The sequence below is a fragment of the Mustelus asterias genome, chromosome 22 (assembly GCF_964213995.1).
Source record: "Mustelus asterias chromosome 22, sMusAst1.hap1.1, whole genome shotgun sequence".
Classification (NCBI taxonomy): domain Eukaryota; kingdom Metazoa; phylum Chordata; class Chondrichthyes; order Carcharhiniformes; family Triakidae; genus Mustelus; species Mustelus asterias.
In genome coordinates, this window is record NC_135822.1 from 39,079,444 (window position 1) to 39,099,008 (window position 19,565).

General features: G+C 44.0%; 1 protein-coding gene across 16 annotated transcripts in view; it reads left to right on the plus strand.

Moving 5' to 3' along the window:
• The window catches only part of hspg2 (heparan sulfate proteoglycan 2), a 515,715-nt gene that overhangs the window by 221,448 nt on the left and 274,702 nt on the right, over nt 1-19,565 (plus strand). For all 16 annotated transcript variants that reach the window (XM_078239173.1, XM_078239177.1, XM_078239184.1 and 13 more), the window contains 7 exons: nt 1,611-1,730; nt 4,394-4,525; nt 5,506-5,650; nt 8,444-8,595; nt 11,005-11,151; nt 13,227-13,390; nt 16,677-16,853. In XM_078239173.1, coding sequence (XP_078095299.1) covers nt 1,611-1,730; nt 4,394-4,525; nt 5,506-5,650; nt 8,444-8,595; nt 11,005-11,151; nt 13,227-13,390; nt 16,677-16,853 — 1,037 coding nt within the window. The remainder of the gene's footprint in view (nt 1-1,610; nt 1,731-4,393; nt 4,526-5,505; nt 5,651-8,443; nt 8,596-11,004; nt 11,152-13,226; nt 13,391-16,676; nt 16,854-19,565) is intronic.

Genomic DNA, 19,565 nt, shown 5'->3' on the forward strand with positions numbered 1-19,565 from the left:
CTGCTTGTTAACCTAGGGTTATCGAGACCAATTTCGGTGACCCCACTGATAGCCGTTGCCGAGATCCACAAACTCTTAATTCGGGGAATCATGCTGGGTCTTCATTGGATTGTAACAAATAGGAGCAGGAGTAGGCCATTCAAGCCATCTCCACTATTCAGTAAGATCATGGCTGATCTGATTGTGACCTTAACTTGACTTTCCTGTCTGCCCTCCCCATAATCCTCAACTCCCTTGTCGGTCAAAAGTCTGTCTAACTCTGCCTTGAATAAGCTCAATGACCCAGCCTACACTGCTCTCTGTAGAAGGACATTCCTCTTAATGAAATTTCATTGAAGAAATTCCCCTCAATGGGAGAAGAAATTCTATCTCATCTTCTCTAATGGGAGACCGCTTACTTTTAATCTGTCCCGTCAGTTCAAGATTCCCTCTTGAGAGGAAATATTCTCTTAGGATCAATCCTTTCAAGCTCCCTCCTAATTATTATATATTAGAATCAGACCATCTCCCATTCTTCTCAACTCCTAAAAGTATAGGCCCGAGTTGTTTAAGACAGCCCTTTCATCCCAAGAGTCAACCTGGTGAACTGAATTGCCAGCAATGCAAGTATCTCCCTCTTTAAATAAGAGAACCAAAACTGTCCACAATACTTCAGGTGAAGTCTCCCCTTTGCTCTGTGCTTTTGTCTCAAGACTTCCTTACTTTTATGCTCTATCCCCCTTGTAATAAAGGTCACCATTACACTTGGCTTGCTAATTGCTTGTTGTACCTGTATGCTAACTCTTTGATTCATGTACACCCAGGACACCCAGATCCCTCTGTATCTCAGCATTCTGCAGTCTCTCTCCATTTAAATAAGAATCTTCTTTGCTGTTCTTCTTGCCAAACTGGACAACTTCACAGCTTCCCACATCGTATGCAATCTGTCAGATTTCTGCCCCATCATTTAACCTGTCTATATGCCTTTGCAGAATCTTTGCATCCTCCTCACAACTTGCTTCCCTACCTCCTTTTATATTGTCAATACATTTGGCTACATTGTAGTTGCTCCCTTCATCCAAGTCATTAATGTGCATCGTAAATCATCTCACATCCCAATGCTAATCCTGGAGGCACTCCACAGTTTGCCAATCTGAAAATGACCCATTTATCCTTTTCCTGTCAGTTAGCCAATATCTAGCCATATTAATATATCATCCCTTGCACCATATTCTTCTACTCAGTATCTCACCACGTCACAAAGCTACATTTAGCCAGCGATTAGCTAAGGGGAGAAAACTATTCCCCATGTTTACTTCCATAAATCTACATAATACAGTATTGAATTTGTTGTGTAGGTCACGCACTCTTTATTTGGATGGCATCATTCTTGACAAAACAATTGTGCTTTCATTGCACACATCTTTTCTCCCTAAGTCCTAAGTGGCAGATCCCCAAACCTACATACAGCATCACATGGGGAAGTAAGTCTCCGTAGACAAAGCCAGGGAGCATCCAGCGGTAGATCGCATTGTGCCGCGTCAGGAAATTTTGTAACGCACAGCTCGGGCATTGCTTTGGAGTTTAAGATGTAAACCCAGGTTTTTCTTGGTCCCTTTCTTGTGCCCCAGGAACACAGTCACCATGTGAGCCCAATGAGTTCAAGTGCAAGAATGGCCGCTGTGCCCTGAAGCTGTGGAACTGTGATGGTGACAACGATTGCGGAGACAACTCTGATGAAGAATTCTGCCGTAAGTCAGCAGAAAGTGTCCTTCAGCAAAGTCCCTGCCCCAGAAACAGATTGCATGTTGCTGTGCTTTGTCAGCTGATCATTTACTGATCTTTGTACTCGAGCTGATTTTGGATCGCAGGAAGTAGCTTATGGGAATAGGATATTAATTAAGAAAAAGTAATTAAGTCTCTCATCTTTGATGAAGTTTGCAACATGGAAGAAATCCCAGAAGACTCCAGTAAATCAGGATTTATTGCGCTCCCTAAAAAACCCGGAGCAATTGAGTGTAATCTCCATCGCACTAACAGTCTGATGAGTCACATTACTAAGATCCTTCTTTGAGTACTGATGAACAGACCAGAAGCAAAGAAATTTCAGTTCTTTGATGTGGTTTTACAGAAGATAGAGGAATGAGGGATGCTATCTTTAAGCTACATGCTGTCAGAAAGAGAGATTGAGATGACAAAACATGTTCTATTGATAATGGTAGGCATTTGATAGGTTGAAACTTAAAGAATTGATGAGCGTGTTAGAGTCTCTTTATATGGGGAAGAAACTGGAGCTGTAAAAATTAAGAACGATCTAAGCGGTTTTGTGAAGATTAAAAGGGTCAAATGGGTTTGTTCAATTTGTGTAGTAAAAATATTCTTGGGGAGAATGAAGACCTTTCTGAATTATTATTTGGAGGTTGCGGTTTATTAATATACGTCGATGACATTGTTCTCATAGCCACTCTGAAGATAAACGGCAACAAATTTTGGAGAGTGTAGTGAGTGAGAGAGAGAAGAGAAAAGGCACAACAATGCTCAGAAAACAATGTCTTCTAGTGTCCTGACAGAAAATCACATCAGAACGTAACATTCTAGTGAAAAATGAAGACATCTCACAAGTTTTCTGACCCAGGAAGTACGTTCAAGTTGGATAGAAAGTGACCAAGAAAAACGATGAAAGATTGGAATGGCCAGAGATACATTTCAGAATATGAAAGAGATCAACAACTCAACATTCGCCATGCAAACAAATCTGAGTATCCTGGAATGCCGCATCATACCAATTCTGACAGGGAAGAGTGAGTTTTGGATGACCAGTGAGGCAGTGCAGAGAAGAATTGAGGCTTACGGCGTTGTGGTTTTTGAGGCAAATCATGAAGATATCTTGAATAAGTCACACTACCGTTTACAGGTGTGAGTAAAACCTGAGACCAAAAGAACTTGTGTCGACCAAGATCAGTAATAGACAATTAGAACTTCTTGGACATGTCATAAGAAATCATGATTTAGAAAGTTTAATACTATTGGAAAAGATTGATGGGAAAAGCGATCGGGGTAGACAAAGAATGATTTTTCTACAGAACCTCACAAACTGAATGAAAGAACAAAGATGATCCAAGCCTTTAGACCTGGGGGTTCATGATTGCCAGCACTCTCCTGGGACATGGTATCCAAAGAGAGAAAGAAAAATGAAGTTTGTGATTCAGGTATACTGCATTCACAGAAATCCACATTAGGCAAATGATCTTTTACCAATTTTCATTGGTAAATGGTATACGGTCTGGGATGTTACCGTTTGCAGATAAATGGCAGTGCGAGCATTCCTGGCAGATTTAGGGTGCTCACCATCAAGCCTGACTCCAGTTGTGCCTTTGTCAGTGATCGTGCTGATGATGATCTGAGAATTCTAACCAGCTGAATGGAAAGCCAGTCCTTGTGAATGTCCTGCTTCACTCCTGTAGAGACACATTTGGAGGTTATGGCTGGATGTTTTGATCAATATTATTTTAATGCTGATTATTAAAATAGAAAATTTAGGCCTGTGTCTATCTAGCCAATGAATAAGAAAGTTTGCTTCACAAAATGTCGAACTTTATGACGCGGATTGCGGAACACCTGAATCTCAATGGGATACATCACAGGCAGTCACTTTATTAATAAACACAAGTCTGCAAATAAACTGACTTAACCGGATATGTGCTCATATTTAATAACTTGCGAATTTAAAGCGAAATGAAATGAAGATAATGGAGCGACATGTAACCCAAATAGGTTAAAAGCAGTTCAGAGAAGGTTTACTAGACTAATACCTAAAATAGCAGGTTGGCTTATGAGGAAAGGTTGGGCAGGCTAGGCTTGCATTCACTGGAGCTTAGAAGAATAAGAGGTGACTTGATTGAAACCTCTAAGATCCCGAGGGGCATTGACAGGGTGGATGTGGAGAGGTTGTTTCCTCCTATGGGAGAATCCAGAACTTGGGGGTCACTGTTTAAAAATAAGGGGTCACTCATTTAAGACAGAAATGAGGAGAATTTATTTCTGAGGGTCGTGAGTCTTTGGAAGCCTCTTCCTCAAAAGGTGGTGGAGGCAGTCTTTGAGTATTATTAAGGCAGAGCGAGATATATTGGTGATAAGCAAGGAGGTGAAAGATTATCAGGGTAGGTGGGAATGAGGGGTTGCGGTTACAATCAGATCAGCCATGATCTTATTGAATGGAGCAGGCTCAAAGGGCTGAGTGGCATTTTCCTGCTCCTAATTTGTATGTATATTTTGTTTAATCACTAATTTACCCTGATATTTTTTCTCTTGTCTATATCATTTCTGTTATCTTCTTGAACATGTTACAAGCCATGACCTGGAAGTCCTTTCCAGTGATTAAGTTTTGGTAAAAGTGTGTTCTGTCAACTTTCAGCTACCAAGAGACCTGGAGATACGTGTGCTCCTGAGCAATTTGTCTGTGTTTCCACCCAAACATGCATTCCGGCAAGCCACCAGTGCGATGAGGAGACTGACTGTCCTGACCGCTCAGATGAATTTGGATGTAGTAAGTAACCTATGCTGCCGTTATGTAAAGAAACTTGTGTCACCCTAACTGACCCACATTGTTGGTCACATTTGTGCTCAGGGAAGTGAGTTTGGTTTTTGACCCCTTGTTGAAACTCGTCCTTTGAAATTTGTGTTTGTGTTACTTAATTTGTTTTCATTCTTTGTGGTGGAGGATAAAGCAATTGCAAGGAACTAATTGGATCGCTCTTTCAAGTAACTGTCTCAGACACGATGGGCTGAATGGCGTCTTTCTATCTTCAGCCACCAGACACAGTTGCTTCAACCCTTGATGAATTTTAGTACCTCTGATCATCTCTGAAGTCAAATGAGCCCTAATAAATCTTCTCCAGATCTCCTTTTAAGCCCTGCTATCCTTCCTGAAGTGCGGTGCTTAGAATTGGACACAGTACTCCAGTTGGGGTTTGACTAGTGATTTATTAAGGGAAGGTTGTTCGCTGAATGAGTTTTCTGAGGCATTTCAAAGGCTCTGCAAAAAGGCAAATATTAATTTCAGCAAAATGTTACAATGTTGAAATGATGAGTTAGATCTTTGGTCTTTTTTTTAACAGAAAGAATATGATGATGATCTGGGAGTCAGGTTGACAGTCTGCAGAGCCCAATGGGAAAGAGCCTTAACTTGTTGTCTTATTGGTGTTTATTTTGTTTTCTTGTCACTGCCCTTTCCTTTTTTGAAGGACTGCCTGGTCTTCTGTTTTGTTTCTTCCCATCACAGAAAAGTTAAGACTGGGAGCTCACAGGTTTGGGTCATCTGATCATGAGCCAGACCCCTCATTTGTTGAAACTGCTAATGACACTTCTTCCCTCTTCCCATCACGCCTTTGAAGCTGTGCCAATTGGGGGTTAATTGATTTGAAGATTCTTGTTTTTTGACTCGAAGCCGCCCTTAGTCGATGACCAAGAAATTGCCGCAGATTACCGCAGGGTAACCGAGTCACTGTTGAACATTACTCTTTACAGCTCCTCCTCAGGTGATCACACCACCAGAAGAAACGGTCTTGGTGAAGCGTGGCGCTACCATCACGTTAACTTGTGTGGCAGCAGGCGTTCCCACTCCAATCATCACATGGCGATTGAACTGGGGTCATATCCCTCTTACCAGCAGGTAACTATTACATGGTCTGTGAGTCAGTTGAACATTTGTAATGTGTCTGTTGGAGCTGATCATAGCTATTTCACCTGGTGTGTACATCGAGAACTTGAATGAAAAAGAGGACAGAGAAATAATCTTTTAGTCTATCCCACTTAGCAGCAATCTGCACCCCAGGCAGAGGAAGATGGTGGCCGAGTGGTAATGTCATTGGACTAGTTAGTAAGAAGTCTTACAACACCAGGTTAAAGTCCAACAGGTTTATTTGGTAGCAAAAGCCACTAGCTTTAGGAGCGCTGCTCCTTCGTCAGGTAAGTGGGAGTTCTGTTCACAAACACGGCATATAAAGACACAAACTCAATTTACAAAATAATGGTTGGACTGCGAGTCTTTACAGGTAATCAAGTCTTAAAGGTACAAACAATGTGAGTGGAGAGAAGGTTAAAGAGATGTGTATTGTCTCCAGCCGGGACAGTTAGTGAGATTTTGCAAGCCCAGGCAAGTCGTGGGGGTTACAGATAGTGTGACATGAACCCAAGATCCTGGTTGAGGCCGTCCTCATGTGTGCGGAACTTGGCTATCAGTCTCTGCTCTGCGACTCTGCGCTGTCATGTGTCCCGAAGACCACCTTGGAGAACGCTTACCCGAAGATCAGAGGCCGAATGCCCGTGACCGCTGAAGTGTTCCCCAATCATTGGACTAGTTATCCAGAGGCCCTGGGGAACCAGGTTCAAATCCCACCGCGGCAGCTAGTAGAACTTAAATTCAAGAACAAAAAAACTGGGAATCGAAAGCTAGTTGTAGAAAATTGTGAGGGGCCTGGATAGAATGGATGGAAAGGGCCTATTTACCTCCAGAGTGGCCAGTGACCTGGAGGGCATAGGTTCACAGTGATGGGTAGAAAGATTATAGAGGGGGAATTAGGAAAATGTTTTTCATCCAGTTGGTTGCGGGGGGTCTGGAACTCAATGCCTGAAAAGGGTAGTCGAGGCAGAAACTCCAACTCAATTTAAAAAGTGTCTGAATATACACCTCAAAAACCGTAACCTGCAGGGCTATGGACTACAAACTGGAAAGTGGGATTAGGCTGGAGGCTTATTGCTTGGCCAGTGCAGATTGGATGGGCCAAGTGGCCACTTTCTGTGCCATAAACTTTCTGTGATTCTCGTCTCAGTAATGGTGACCATAGAAACCCATTTGGTTCTTTAGGGAAGAAAATCTGCCAACCTTACCTGGTCTGGCCTACGTGCAACTCCAGACCCACAGCAGTATGGTTGACTCATAAGTGCCCTCTGAAAATGTCTCCTAAGATACTCAGTTCAAGGGAAATTAGGGATGAGCTGGCCCAGCCAGCAACGCCCACATCCCGGGAAAGGATGAAGCTAAAAACACCCTCCTGGGAGAGGTGAAAAACTGGATAAAAACCTTGATCAAGTTGGGGTAAAGAAAATTTGGGAATTTCTCCTCTGACCCCTTCAGGTAATTCACAGAGCACGGTGCCCCTGTGATAATGCAGCGCTAAAGCTCCTGAGCTGTTGCGTGTCTTTTCCCTGATGTGTGGAGCTCTCTAAACAGAGCCAAGGCTGTAATGAAGTCAGTGGGAGCGTAATTCAATGATTTTTCCTGTGTTTTAATTGATTTAGTGTTTCCAGCTTTCTAAAATTGCAACCATTCTTTCCTTGTGTGATTGGATTTGCCAAATCATTAGCTTATTACTGTAATTAGAAGCTGTCTGTTCATGGGGATTTAATCTTTACAGCACTGAATAATCCTCTCGAAAAGAGTCTTAAACCCAACCTGAAAGCTACAGGGCACTGTACTCAGACTCATTACACTCTCCAACATCTTATACCTCCTCATTTGTAATGTGTGTATCCAAGCAGCATTCCTTGGGCTGGAAAGCCTTTTGCACAAAAAAGTGATTGAATATGTCAACAGATGTTTTGTTTATTGCTGTAAGAAGATGTCCTGTCCGTACCCACCCAACATCTCTGCCTATCTCTCTCATTCACATGCACACACTCACTCACCCTCTTCTCCCACACACACTCTCTCCCTCTCTCACACACACACACATGCACCTACTCTCCTCACTCTTTCACACACACTTCTCTTCACTTTTTCTCCCTCTCTGCAACACGCATATATTTGCCCTCACTCATCTCACTCACCTCACACTCACTCACGCACTCACACTCGCCTCACTCGCCTCACGCACTCACTCCCGCGCGTGCGCTCACTCCCGCGCGTGCGCTCACTCCCGCGCGTGCGCTCACTCCCGCGCGTGCGCTCACTCCCACGCGTGCACTCACGTACACGCACACACAGACACAGATATTCCCCTCTTTTTCTTCTCCCTCTCTCTCTGTGTCACACCTCCCCCCATTTCTCTGTCTCTCTCTCTCTCTCTCTCACACACGTGCGTGCACATTTCTCCCTGCTTTCTCTTAATCTCCCCCACCCTCCCTCCCTCCATTGATGGGTTATAAGGGAAAATCAGATCTAGAACGAGGGGAAAAAGCAGCTTGGAATTATATGGTGTTGAAAGATTGAAATCAATTGTCCGTATTTCCTGAATATAAATTAAACCATGGGATCTGTGTTGCATTACTTTGTGCGCACAGCAAGGCACCTGTTTGCAGTAACCTTTCCATTGGGTTAAGAAAGCTTGCTTATTGTTTTGGAATGTTGTGTGGTACAGTTTGAGTTCATAGTGAGTCTCTGGATCCTCACCGGTGTAGTGTGTTTTTCCAGCACAGCTTTACGCCAAAATTACAACTGTGATTGTTTCTCGTTGTTTTTCTGCAGAGTTACCATGACTAGTCAGAATGGCCAGGGCACACTGATCATTCGAGATGTCAAGGAGTCAGATCAAGGAGCATACACCTGTGAGGCCATCAACGCCAAAGGAATGATCTTCGCAATCCCAGATGCGTTGCTGATTTTGAAATCCAATGCAGGTAATCACTTCACACTAAGCTCAATGGAACCTATTCGCGAGTAGCAAACACAATCCTCCATTCATCATTACAAAGTATTAATTCCAAACCCTGTGGTTGGTCAGGAGTTTGAATTGACAATGGAAGTCATTGACACAGCGATGGACCTCTACTGTGCTCCAGTAATCCAGTTCTTAGTTTGGAGGAAAACCTTTGGGCCTGTTGTCTTTTATATTTGAGGATCAGTGGTGGAAATGTGGCCCCTGGCTTTCTACAGAGGTGAAGGAATGATAGATACTTCTTGATCAAAGCAGGAGAGCAATCCACCTGATGTTTCCCTTGTGAGGAACTTGAATGATTCTGTGCAGTCTGGAACTTCCCATGTGGGTTGGATGGTGAGAGGAGTGGGGAAGGCAACCAAGTAAGCAGTGCACCATATATTCTAAAGTAAAAGTTTATTTAACGTTTATTTATCAGTCACAATTAGGCTTACAATCACACTGCAAAGAAGTTACTGTGAAAATCCCCCAGTCACCACACTCTGGCGCCTGTTCGGGTACACTGAGGGAGAATTTAGCATGGCCAATTCACCTATCCCGCACATCTTTGGACTGTGGGAGGAAACCGGAGTACCTGGAGGAAACCAACGCAGACACGGGGAGAGCATGCAGATTCCACACAGAGAGTGACCCAAATCAGGAATCGGACCTGGGTCCCTGGCGCTGTGAGGCAGCAGTGCTAACCACTGTGCCACCGTGCCTCCCTCTGGGTGTGGGATCAGTAGAGTCGGTTGTTGTCACCAGTAGAATTATTCACTGCATCAGATATACTGAGGACCAAATGCCATTCATTAATCAGGTACTTTTCAGTTTTTAGCTCTGGTTGCATGTTGTCACCTTGGTACATCCCTACCTGACCATTAACATTGTCTCTGCCCTTCCTTCCGGTTAAAATTATTGAAATGTTACCACGAAACGCAGCAACTGCGATTTGAGAAGGATTAGGTCATGTAGCATGCACGAGGCTGGCGATTACTGCCTGCTTGATGTGGAGCGAGCTTCTCTCAGGTGGTGGCAAGCACTCTTCGAATAGTGTCAGACCCACTGGGAGTGGGAAGGGAAGATTGATCCCCTGGTTTACCATCTATTCATCCTTGCCAGAGTGATGGGGAGGCTGGGGCACAGGTACAGATGTACAGATAACATGCTTGGAACGAACTGGTACTGAAAGCTAACTGACAGAAGTGGATTTGAGATTCAGCAAGGAGTTGGACCTATCAGGTGATGAAGGAAGAACAAAATATTAAACTAATATTTGTACGGTAAAAGTTGTGGCATCTTCCTTTGATCAACATTGCAACTGCTATATAGGATTACCTGGATTTTACAGCTCAGAAACAGGCCATCCAGGCCAACCAGTCTGTGCTGGCGTTTATGTTCCTCTCGAGCCTCCTGTCAACTTTTCTCATCTAAACCTATCATCGTATCCCTCTAGTCTAGCCTCCTAAACCCTGTGGCCTTGGCTCCGTATTCCTGTAGTCCAGCCTCCGTATCGCTGTGGTCCAGCCTCCGTATCGCTGTGGTCCAGCCTCCGTATCGCTGTGGTCCAGCCTCCGTATCGCTGTGGTCCAGCCTCCGTATCGCTGTGGTCCAGCCTCCGTATCGCTGTGGTCCGGCCTCCGTATCGCTGTGGTCCGGCCTCCGTATCGCTGTGGTCCGGCCTCCGTATCCCTCCAGCCGAGCCGCTCTCGCATGCATTGTTTTTTGCACGCTATGCAGACAAAACATACCGTTCATAGAGTACATACGATAGTAGGAAAGGAGGAGTGCAGAATGTAGCGTTACAGTCATAGCTAGGGTGCAGAGAAAGAGCAGTTTAATTAAAGGCAGGTCCATTCAAAAATCTACCTCAAGAACGGCGCGCTTGTTTGAAAGGAATTTATTTGTCGCGTTTTCAGCTATTTCAGCATTGTTATTTTCCATTCAGCCCGTTTGATTGTCTCTCCCTCAGCCCCTCCCTAGCCCCCCCACACTCCCATCTCAGACCATTAAAGAATTAAAATGGAACCCATTTCACCATCTCCAGCCATAAAGCGACTGCTGGAAAAGTAAGGGACACGATGCAGGTTAAAGCATATTTTACCACCTGGCCCTGGATAACTACATCGATATCAGATAAAGTCTGATGGCAGCAGAGAAGTTGTTCTTGAGTCGGTTGGTACGTGACCGTAGAGTGTTGTATCATTTTCCCGACGGAAGAAGGTGGGAGAGAGAATGTCTGAGGTGCGTGGGGTCCTTGATTATGCTGGCTGCTTTACCGAGGCAGTAGGAAGTGATGTGTTGGGATTTTAGTTTATGTCTCTCCTTTCCCGTTCTCTTCCCCCTGACTCCCCGTCCAGCCGTTAATTTCATGCTCTGATTTATTTTTCAGGAATCTGCTCTGAAGGGCACTTCAACGTCCAGGGTAGTCTGCAGTGTGTTCCCTGTTTCTGCTTTGGTGTGGCCAGAAGCTGTGAATCGACCAGCCGCTATAGAAGCCAGATACATCTGCGTTTCACAGAGGAAGATAACTTCATGGGTAAATAATTCTAAATAATGTCTGCTCCTTTGCAAGCAGCTTTTTGAAGTCACGCCTTGAATTGTGCTCTGAAGACATTTTTGAGAGATTTCATCAGTCATCTTTCTGCATGTGTTAACCATTTTCCTCCAAAGGGCTAGCATGGATAAAGGTTACGTCACTAATTATTGTGAGACAATCTTATGAACTTGACAAGATGCCAAGCAAACACAGTGCTTGATACCTTGTGGATCCTGCAAAGTCCTCCTTACAAGCATCTGGGGGCTTGTGCCAAAATTAGGAGAGCTCTCCCACAAGTTCAGTAACAGCCTGACATGTTCATATTCATGGAATCATACATTACAGGCAACATCCCAGAAACCACCATCATAACTCTTGGGTACGTCCTGACCCACCGGCAGGAAAAATCCACCAGGGGTGGTGGCACAGTGGTATACAGGCTGGAGGGAGTTGCCCTGGGAGTCCTCAGCATCGACTCTGGACCCCATGAAGTCTCATGGCATCAGGTCAAACATGGGTAGGGAAACCTCCTCCTGATTACCTTGCGTTGTCCCCAATCAGCTGATGAATCAGTACTCCATGTTGGACACCACTTGGAGAAAGCACTGCAGGTGGCAAAGGCATAGAATATACTCTGGATGGGGTACTTCAGCATCCATCACCAAGAGTGGCTCGGTACTACCAGCTGGCCAAGTCCTGAAGCACATCGCTGCTGGACTGAAGCTGTGGCAGGTGGTGAAGGAACCAACAAGCGGGAAAAACATATTTGACCTCATCCTCAGCCAACCTGCCTGCCAAAGGTGCATCTGTCCATGACAGTATTGATAGGAGTAACTATCGCACAGTCTTTGTAGAGACAGGGTCCCATCTTCGATAGGAGGAAACCCTCCATCGTGTTGTGTGGCACTACCACCTTGCTTTTTTTAAAAATTCATTAAGGGAATGTGGGCTTTGCTGATGAGGCCAGCATTTATTGGTCATCCAGAATTGCCCTTGAGAAGGTGGTGGTGAGCTGCAGTCCATTTAGTGTAGGTACACCCATGGTGCTGGTAGGGAAGGTGTTCCAAAATTTTGATTCAGTGAAAGTGAAGGAACAGTGGAATGTTTCCAAGTCAGGAGGGTGAGTGGCTTGGAGAGGAACTTGCACTTGGTGTTCTCATTTATCTGCTGCCCTTGTCCTTCTAGATGGTAATGGCTGTGGGTTTGGAAGGTGCTGTCTAAGGATCTTTACGTTGCTGCAGTGCATCTTGTAGATGATACACACTGTGCGATAGTGGTGGGGGGAGTGAATGTTTGTGGAAGGGACGCCAATCAAGTGGCCTGTTTTGTCCTGGATGGTGTCAACTTTCTTGAGTGTTGACATCCAGGCAAATGGAGAGTTTTCCATCACACTCCTGACTTGTACCTTGCAGATGGTGGGTAAGGTTGGGGAGTCAGGAGATGAGATACTCACCATAGAATTCCTAGCCTCTGATCTGATCTTGTGGCTACAGTATTTATATGGCTAGTCCAGTTCAGTTTTTGGTTATTAGTAACCCCTGGGATATTGATAGTGGGGGATTCAACATTGGTAATGCCATTCAATGGAAAGGGGTGATGGTTAGATTCACTCGTGTAGGAGATGGTCATTGCCTAGCATTTCTGCAGTGCAAATAGCCCAAGCCTGGACATTGCCCAGGTCTTGTTGCATTTTGACATGGACTGCTTCAGTATCTGTGGAGTCGTTAATGGTGCTGAACATTGTGTAATCATCAACGAACATCCCCACTTCTGACCTTATGATAGAAGGAAGGTCATTGATGAAGCAGCTGAAGATGGTTGGGCCTAGGACACTATCCTGAGGGACTCCTGCAGAGATGTCCTCGAGCTGAGATGAATGGTAACAACCATTACCATCTCCCTTTGTGCTAGAATCATAGAATCCCTACAGTGCAGAAGGAGGCCATTTGGCCCTCTCTGAAGGAGCATCTTGCACATGCTGTCCAGCTCAGCCACAGTTTGTCTTAATTGATGATTCCTTGGAATTAATCAGCTTTCAAGGTTATACTGAGGTGCAATTGTCTTTTCTCTCCTAGGTGTGAATGTGACAGTACCAGCCCAGCCCGTGACGCCCCCCCTCGCCACCTCTCAGATGGTTGTCGACCCTGAGTCAGGGGAATTTCAACTGGTCGATCTCTCAAGACGGTTCCTCAGCCATGATTCCTTCTGGACACTCCCAAGACAGTTTCTGGGAAATAAGGTGAATTTGAAATGTTTAAGATACTCAGCTTTCAGTTAATCTCTCAGATTTTGCTATCTTGTTTACCTCACATTTAGAACGCACTGGAGTTTCAGCCTGGAACTAATCAGAATTGTTATGTGCTTTTAATCATGAGTGAAGATTTATGAAAGGCAACCTTCAGGCTCTTATTACTGCAGTCATAGATCATGAGTAAGAATAAAGAAGGCTTTTGTCTGGCTGATATTGTAAATGATCAGTTTATATAATTCCTTATCTGTACAAGTTCGGAGGTATATTATTAATGTAATGTTTTCAAGTGGGTCAGATGCATGCTGCCATCTTGGTAAACCTGTACACTCTCACACACAGGCTTGTGATCTCTCCTCCCCTCCATGCTTTAGGTATGAATGAATTGTGATGGCAACTCATGGCATTTATCTTTCCCCTCAAAGAATGGAAGCAGAAGAATGTTGTTCATAGCAAGAGTGAAAACCTTCTGGGAAAACAGCGAGCCTCTATAATTTTAATGGTTTTGCTATCCCTGCATAGTGAATATTGGAATATCCTCTATTATTGCAGTGGAACACAGGTGGACTATGAAGATTGGGGGGGGGGGGTGTGTTTACAGGCTAAGCAGAAAATTATTAAATGGATGAGGGAAGAGTGAACACACTACTACCTGCAGCCCGATTTTGACACACTTATTCATTTGTTCTGGTGTAAGCAACTCTTCAGATGTCTGTCTTGTGACCTATTAAACTTGGGGCTTATCCAGCGTTGACCATTCTATAATTCATTCTATTTTCTGATCTGTTTTCTTCTGAACTCACTCTAATAGTTCCTGCTACCCCCTATGGCTGATGTTTCTGTACCTCTTGGAGCTTTTTAGCATCGTGGCAACAGTTTGCAAAGGTCTTAGATTGTTCAGAGATTAGTAACAGGAAATATTATAGGTGCTCAATTCACAGAAAAGAAATTATTTCAATAACGTATTGGTCTGTTACTCACTCCTTTGAAAGAGACAATGGATGAGATTTTCCGGCTGCCCCAAAACCGGAAAATCCCGCACAAGGTCAATGGACTTTTGCATGGTATGTGTCCCGCCCACTACAATTCCCGTGTTGGGTGGGACGGGAAAATTCCCCTCGGTGAGCTCTGTGTTTTAACAATCACAGTAAGAGTTTTAACAACAGGTTAAAGTCCAACAGGTTTATTTGGTAGCAAATGCCATTAGCTTTCGGAGCGCTGCTCCTTCGTCAGATGGAGTGGATATCTGCTCTCAAACAGGGCATACAGAGACACAAAATCAAGTTACAGAATACTGATTAGAATGTGAATCTCTACAGCCAACCAGGTCTTAAAGATACAGACAATGTGAGTGAGTCTTTTAACAATCATGCCATGCGTCAAGATCATTTTTATATCCCAGGTTCTAATCTCATTTCACCTTTGATTGTTGCACCTTTTTATATTTCCTAGACACCTGTGTACATTGCAAAGAAAATCCCTGCCCTCGGCAATGATTCTTTCTCGATATGAGGCTTTCTGTGCTTGCTTCGTTCTTGTTCCGTTCCATTTTAGATCTCGATCCAAGTGAATTGTGAGAATTTTGGTATCTTCATTTCATTTGACTTGACTGTTAAAGGGGATAGCTTAACTAAAATAAACTCCTTGCTACAGTCAATGAGATTTAGAAAAGCATCAAAACCCTGAAGGCGTTTGTGTCAGAATCAAGATAGTGATCCATGGCGTTGGGATATTTACTTTCCTTTTTGGTTAATGTCTCGTTGACTAACGTTCTCATGGCCAACTTAGTAAATCTTGCAGCAGCCCTTGCTCAGTGGGAAATTTATAAAGTGGATCCAAGTTTGTAAGTAATTAAAGGTTAACACCTGGGATTAGCATTTTATTTTGCATAAATTCCCTGCTGGAATGATTTTGGTTTTTTTTTACAGCCTGAGATTGCTTCTCTGAAAGATTTGCTCTCATTTCAGTTTGCGAGAATCCTGAGAGTCCTGATTGAGTGGTAATATTTTACTTTGATGCTCGGACTATAGGCCAGAGGATCTCGTGCCCGATTGTTTTCTTGAATAAAATTATACACCTTGATTATCCCTTCGAAATTGTTAGATGTTATTTGCCGTCTCGTGCTGCTTTCTAAGAAAGATAATATAATTTTGTTGTATGTGGATTAGAATGAAACGCATTTGGCAAAGGAGCCAGCCATTAATCTGATTTAGCAAAAACAGTCAGTCAAATCCATCACTTCAGCAGCGTTTTTTGGCCTTCCCCCCTGCTGCTGTGGCCACTTTATGTGCCAACAATAACGAGACTTATCTCATCACTGCACGTAAGGCAATGGAATCTTTTTATTATCTTGATCTGGCCATTCAGGCTGATCATTGTTGTTGATGGTGGCATGATCCCAGTTGGCTCCAAACATTGGGCCATAGAGTACAACACCTGCAGTTTTCTCTTGTAATTTGGCACAACGCCAGAGTTAATTGGATGAAGAAGAACATTTAATTATCTGCGATTGGTACAGTCATCTGACAGATATTCTGGCTTGCACCAGATATTTCTCTAATGCACGAGGGAACACTTCCGCAAGCGAACCTGTTCTCTGAGACAAATGTGTCTGACTTCTCCCTCATGCTTTTGATTTCTGTGGTCACAAATGTAGAAATATACAAACTGTATTTTAAACTTTATTTAGTAGTATCACAGGTAGGCTTACATTAACACTGCAATGAAGTTACTGTGAAAATCCCCTAGTTGCCACACTCCGGCGCCTGTTCGGGTACACTGAGGGAGAATTTAGCATGGCCAATGCACCTATCTGGCATGTCTTTCAGACTATGGGAGGAAACTGGAGCACCCAGAGGAAACCCATGCAGACATGGGGAGAATGTGCAGACTCCACACAGACAGTGACCCAAGCCGGGAATCGAACCCGTGTCCCTGGCGCTGTGAGGCAGCAGTGCTAACCACTGTGCTGCCGTGCCATCCCAACAATAAATGATATAACTTGGATGCAAGTAAAATAAAATGCCAAATGTGAGCAAGAAATCGTTTAACTTAATGCTATTCACATAAGTTGGGTGGGGCAGGATTTAATTTTTGTTTCAATTAGTTGAAAATCCACATATCAATGAGTATCGACTGAGGTTGAGCTGAATCCTGAAGGTTGGATGTGTTATTTTCCAGGTCGGAGAAGTTTTCTTTGATGAAGCTCACGCATGTTGAAAGTTCAGAGTACCATAATGGCACCTGTTTTGATAATGTGACGTTTGGTTTTATGCAGGTCGATTCATACGGTGGGTTCCTGCGCTACAAGGTTCGTTACAGTGTGGCCCGAGGGCAGGCTGAGCCTGAGAAGAAGGCAGATGTGATTATAATAGGAAATGGAAGAAAACTAATCTACAAGACGGGGACCCCCCAGCCCGATGTCATCAATCAGAAGGAAATCCTGTTCACCGAGGTAAGAAGAGAGTTTCCAAACCCAGCCTCAAGATTCTCATTCTGACCAACTGCAGATGTTCATTTCCTGATGTAAGGCTTGTCAGGCCACGGACCTGTAACAGGGCTGTGAGAGGCCATTTTGTTTGGATGTTCTGTGCCTGGAAGACCATCCACTGTTATCAAATGCCTTGTGTTAGAACCAGCAAAATATCAATGTATTTTTTAGTTGCTGTGGGAACAGCTGTGATCCTTTGCTCCTTTCACAGTGGGTGCCTTCGTTTAATAATGAACACAAGTTCAACAGGCCAAGATTTTATTAGATGTCTTGAGACTTTGATTCTCTAGTCTTTGGTCTTAACGAATGAGAAGTTCTTATTCTAATTTTTCATTCTCTGGTTCTAGTCTCCACCTTGAGCACAGTTTTGCTCCCAAAGCGTTGAAGTATTTGTTCGGGGGATGTGGGCATCGCTGGCTGGGCCAGCATTTATTGCGCATCCCTAATTGCCCTTGAAGTGAGGGGTTTGTTCGGCCATTTCAGAGAGCATTTAAGAATCAGCCGCATTGCTTTGGTTCTGGAGCCAGATGTAGGCCAGACCTGGTAAGGATGGCAGATTTCCATCCCTAAAGGGCATTAGTGAACCAGATGACTTTTTACAACAATTGACAACAGCTTCATGGTCATCAGTCAGTTTCCAGACTTTTATTGAATTTAAATTTCACCATATTCCCTGATGGGATTTGAGCCTGGGACCTAGAGCATTACCCTGGGTCTCTGGACAACCCCACTCTGCCACTGAGTGTCCAAAAGTACTTTTGTTTCCCACGAAAGTACAACTTTTTAGATTGATTGGGAATTAAGCATTCTAACCATTCAGGGCATTTATACACAATGTGGGAAATTCACGAACAAGAGGCTGTCAACTATTTTTGCATTTTATCTTTTAATACACATTTAACTTGAAAGTTCATCAAATGGTTGAATTTTGGTGGGAGCATGTCTCTACTGAAGTTAAAAGATGTATTTTTGCTTGTGGAGCAACTCGAGCAATAATATGCATAGAATCCCTACAGTGCAGAATGAGGCCATTCAGCTCATCGAGTCTGTACTGACCACAATCCCACCCAGGCCCTATTCCCGTAACCCCACATATTTGCCCTGCTAACCCCCCTGACACTCAGGTCAATTTAGCATGGCCAATCAACCTGACCCGCACATCTTTCAGTGTGGGAGGAAGCCGGAGCACCCGGAGGAAACTCACGCAGACGTGGGGAGAACGTGCAAACTCCACACAAACAGTAACCCAAGGCCAGAATTGAACCCGAGTCTCTGGCACTGTGAGGCAACAGTGCTAACCACTGTGCCACCATGCCGTCCTTACTGTTGGAAGACCGTTGCTCTATCATGTTCACAGAACCTGGATGACAAGTACAAATAAAATTTGGGTGGCACGGTAGTACAGTGGTTAGCGCTACTGCTTCACAGTGCCAGGGACCTGGGTTCAATTAGCGGCTTGGGTCACTGTCTGTGTGGAGTCTGCACGTTCTCCCCGTATCTGCGTGGGTTTCCTTCAGGTGCTCCGATTTCCTCCCACAGTCTGAAAGACGTGCTGGTTAGGTGCATTGACCTGAACAGGCGCCAGAGTGTGGCGACCAGCGGAATTTCACAGTAACTTCATTGCAGTGTTAATGTGAGCCTTACTTGTGACCAATAAATAATAAATAAACTTTAAAAATAACACAAATCTTGGTTCCATACCCATAACAAATTCTAATTTGTAACCATGCAAAATAAATAAATGATTTCCATGGCAGCTTTACGTTTTGACCCTGGTCTGGAACCTGATTTTTCTTGATTAATATGCATGAACGACTTCTGGATGAAAATGATCTTGCTGATCATTTGAGCATTATTAATATGTTTAACTTGGCATTTCTGGAGCTTACACACCCTGCAACGTATGTGATCATCAGTTCACAGAATTGCAAATGCTTTCTCAATCGCTGACCGGTAACAGTCCAAAGATGTGCGGGCTAGGTTGATTGGCCATTCTAAATTGCCCCTTAGTGTCCCGGGATGCATAGGTTAGAGGGGGTAGTGGGTAAATATGTAGGGATATGTGGATAGGGCCTGGGTGGGATTGTGGTCGGTGCAGACTCGATGGGCCGAATGGCTTCTTTCTGCACTGTAGGATTCTATGATTCTATGGCTGTAATTCAGAGATTTGTGGGATTGAGCCCCAGTTACATGACTGTAGATTATTGAATATTATAATGTAAAAGCAAAATCCTGCAGATGCTGGAATCTGAAACAAAAATGGAAAATGCTGCAAAATCCCAGCAGGTCTGACAGCATCTGTGGAGAGGGAATCGAGCCAACGTTTCGAGTCTGGATGACCCTCATCAGAGACTTAAGATTGAATATTATATGCTGCTGCATCTTTGAAAATGTGAATTGTGGGCTGTAACACTTTGTGGAGTTTGATACCTAGCTGATTTGATATGTGATGACCTGAACGCTGTTCTGAAACTGGTCTATGCAACAAGGTTTTCTTTGACTGTCTGATAAATCATGGCAGCTGTAATGTGGCCCAAGTAGACTTCTGAATGTCTACTGGCTTGAATATCCTCAAAGGTGTGAATTTTTTTAAAGCCATGATTCAAATTTTAATGTTTATTGCCCCCACAGTTAAGAAGGATGGCACGGTGACACAGTGGTTAGCACTGCTGCCTC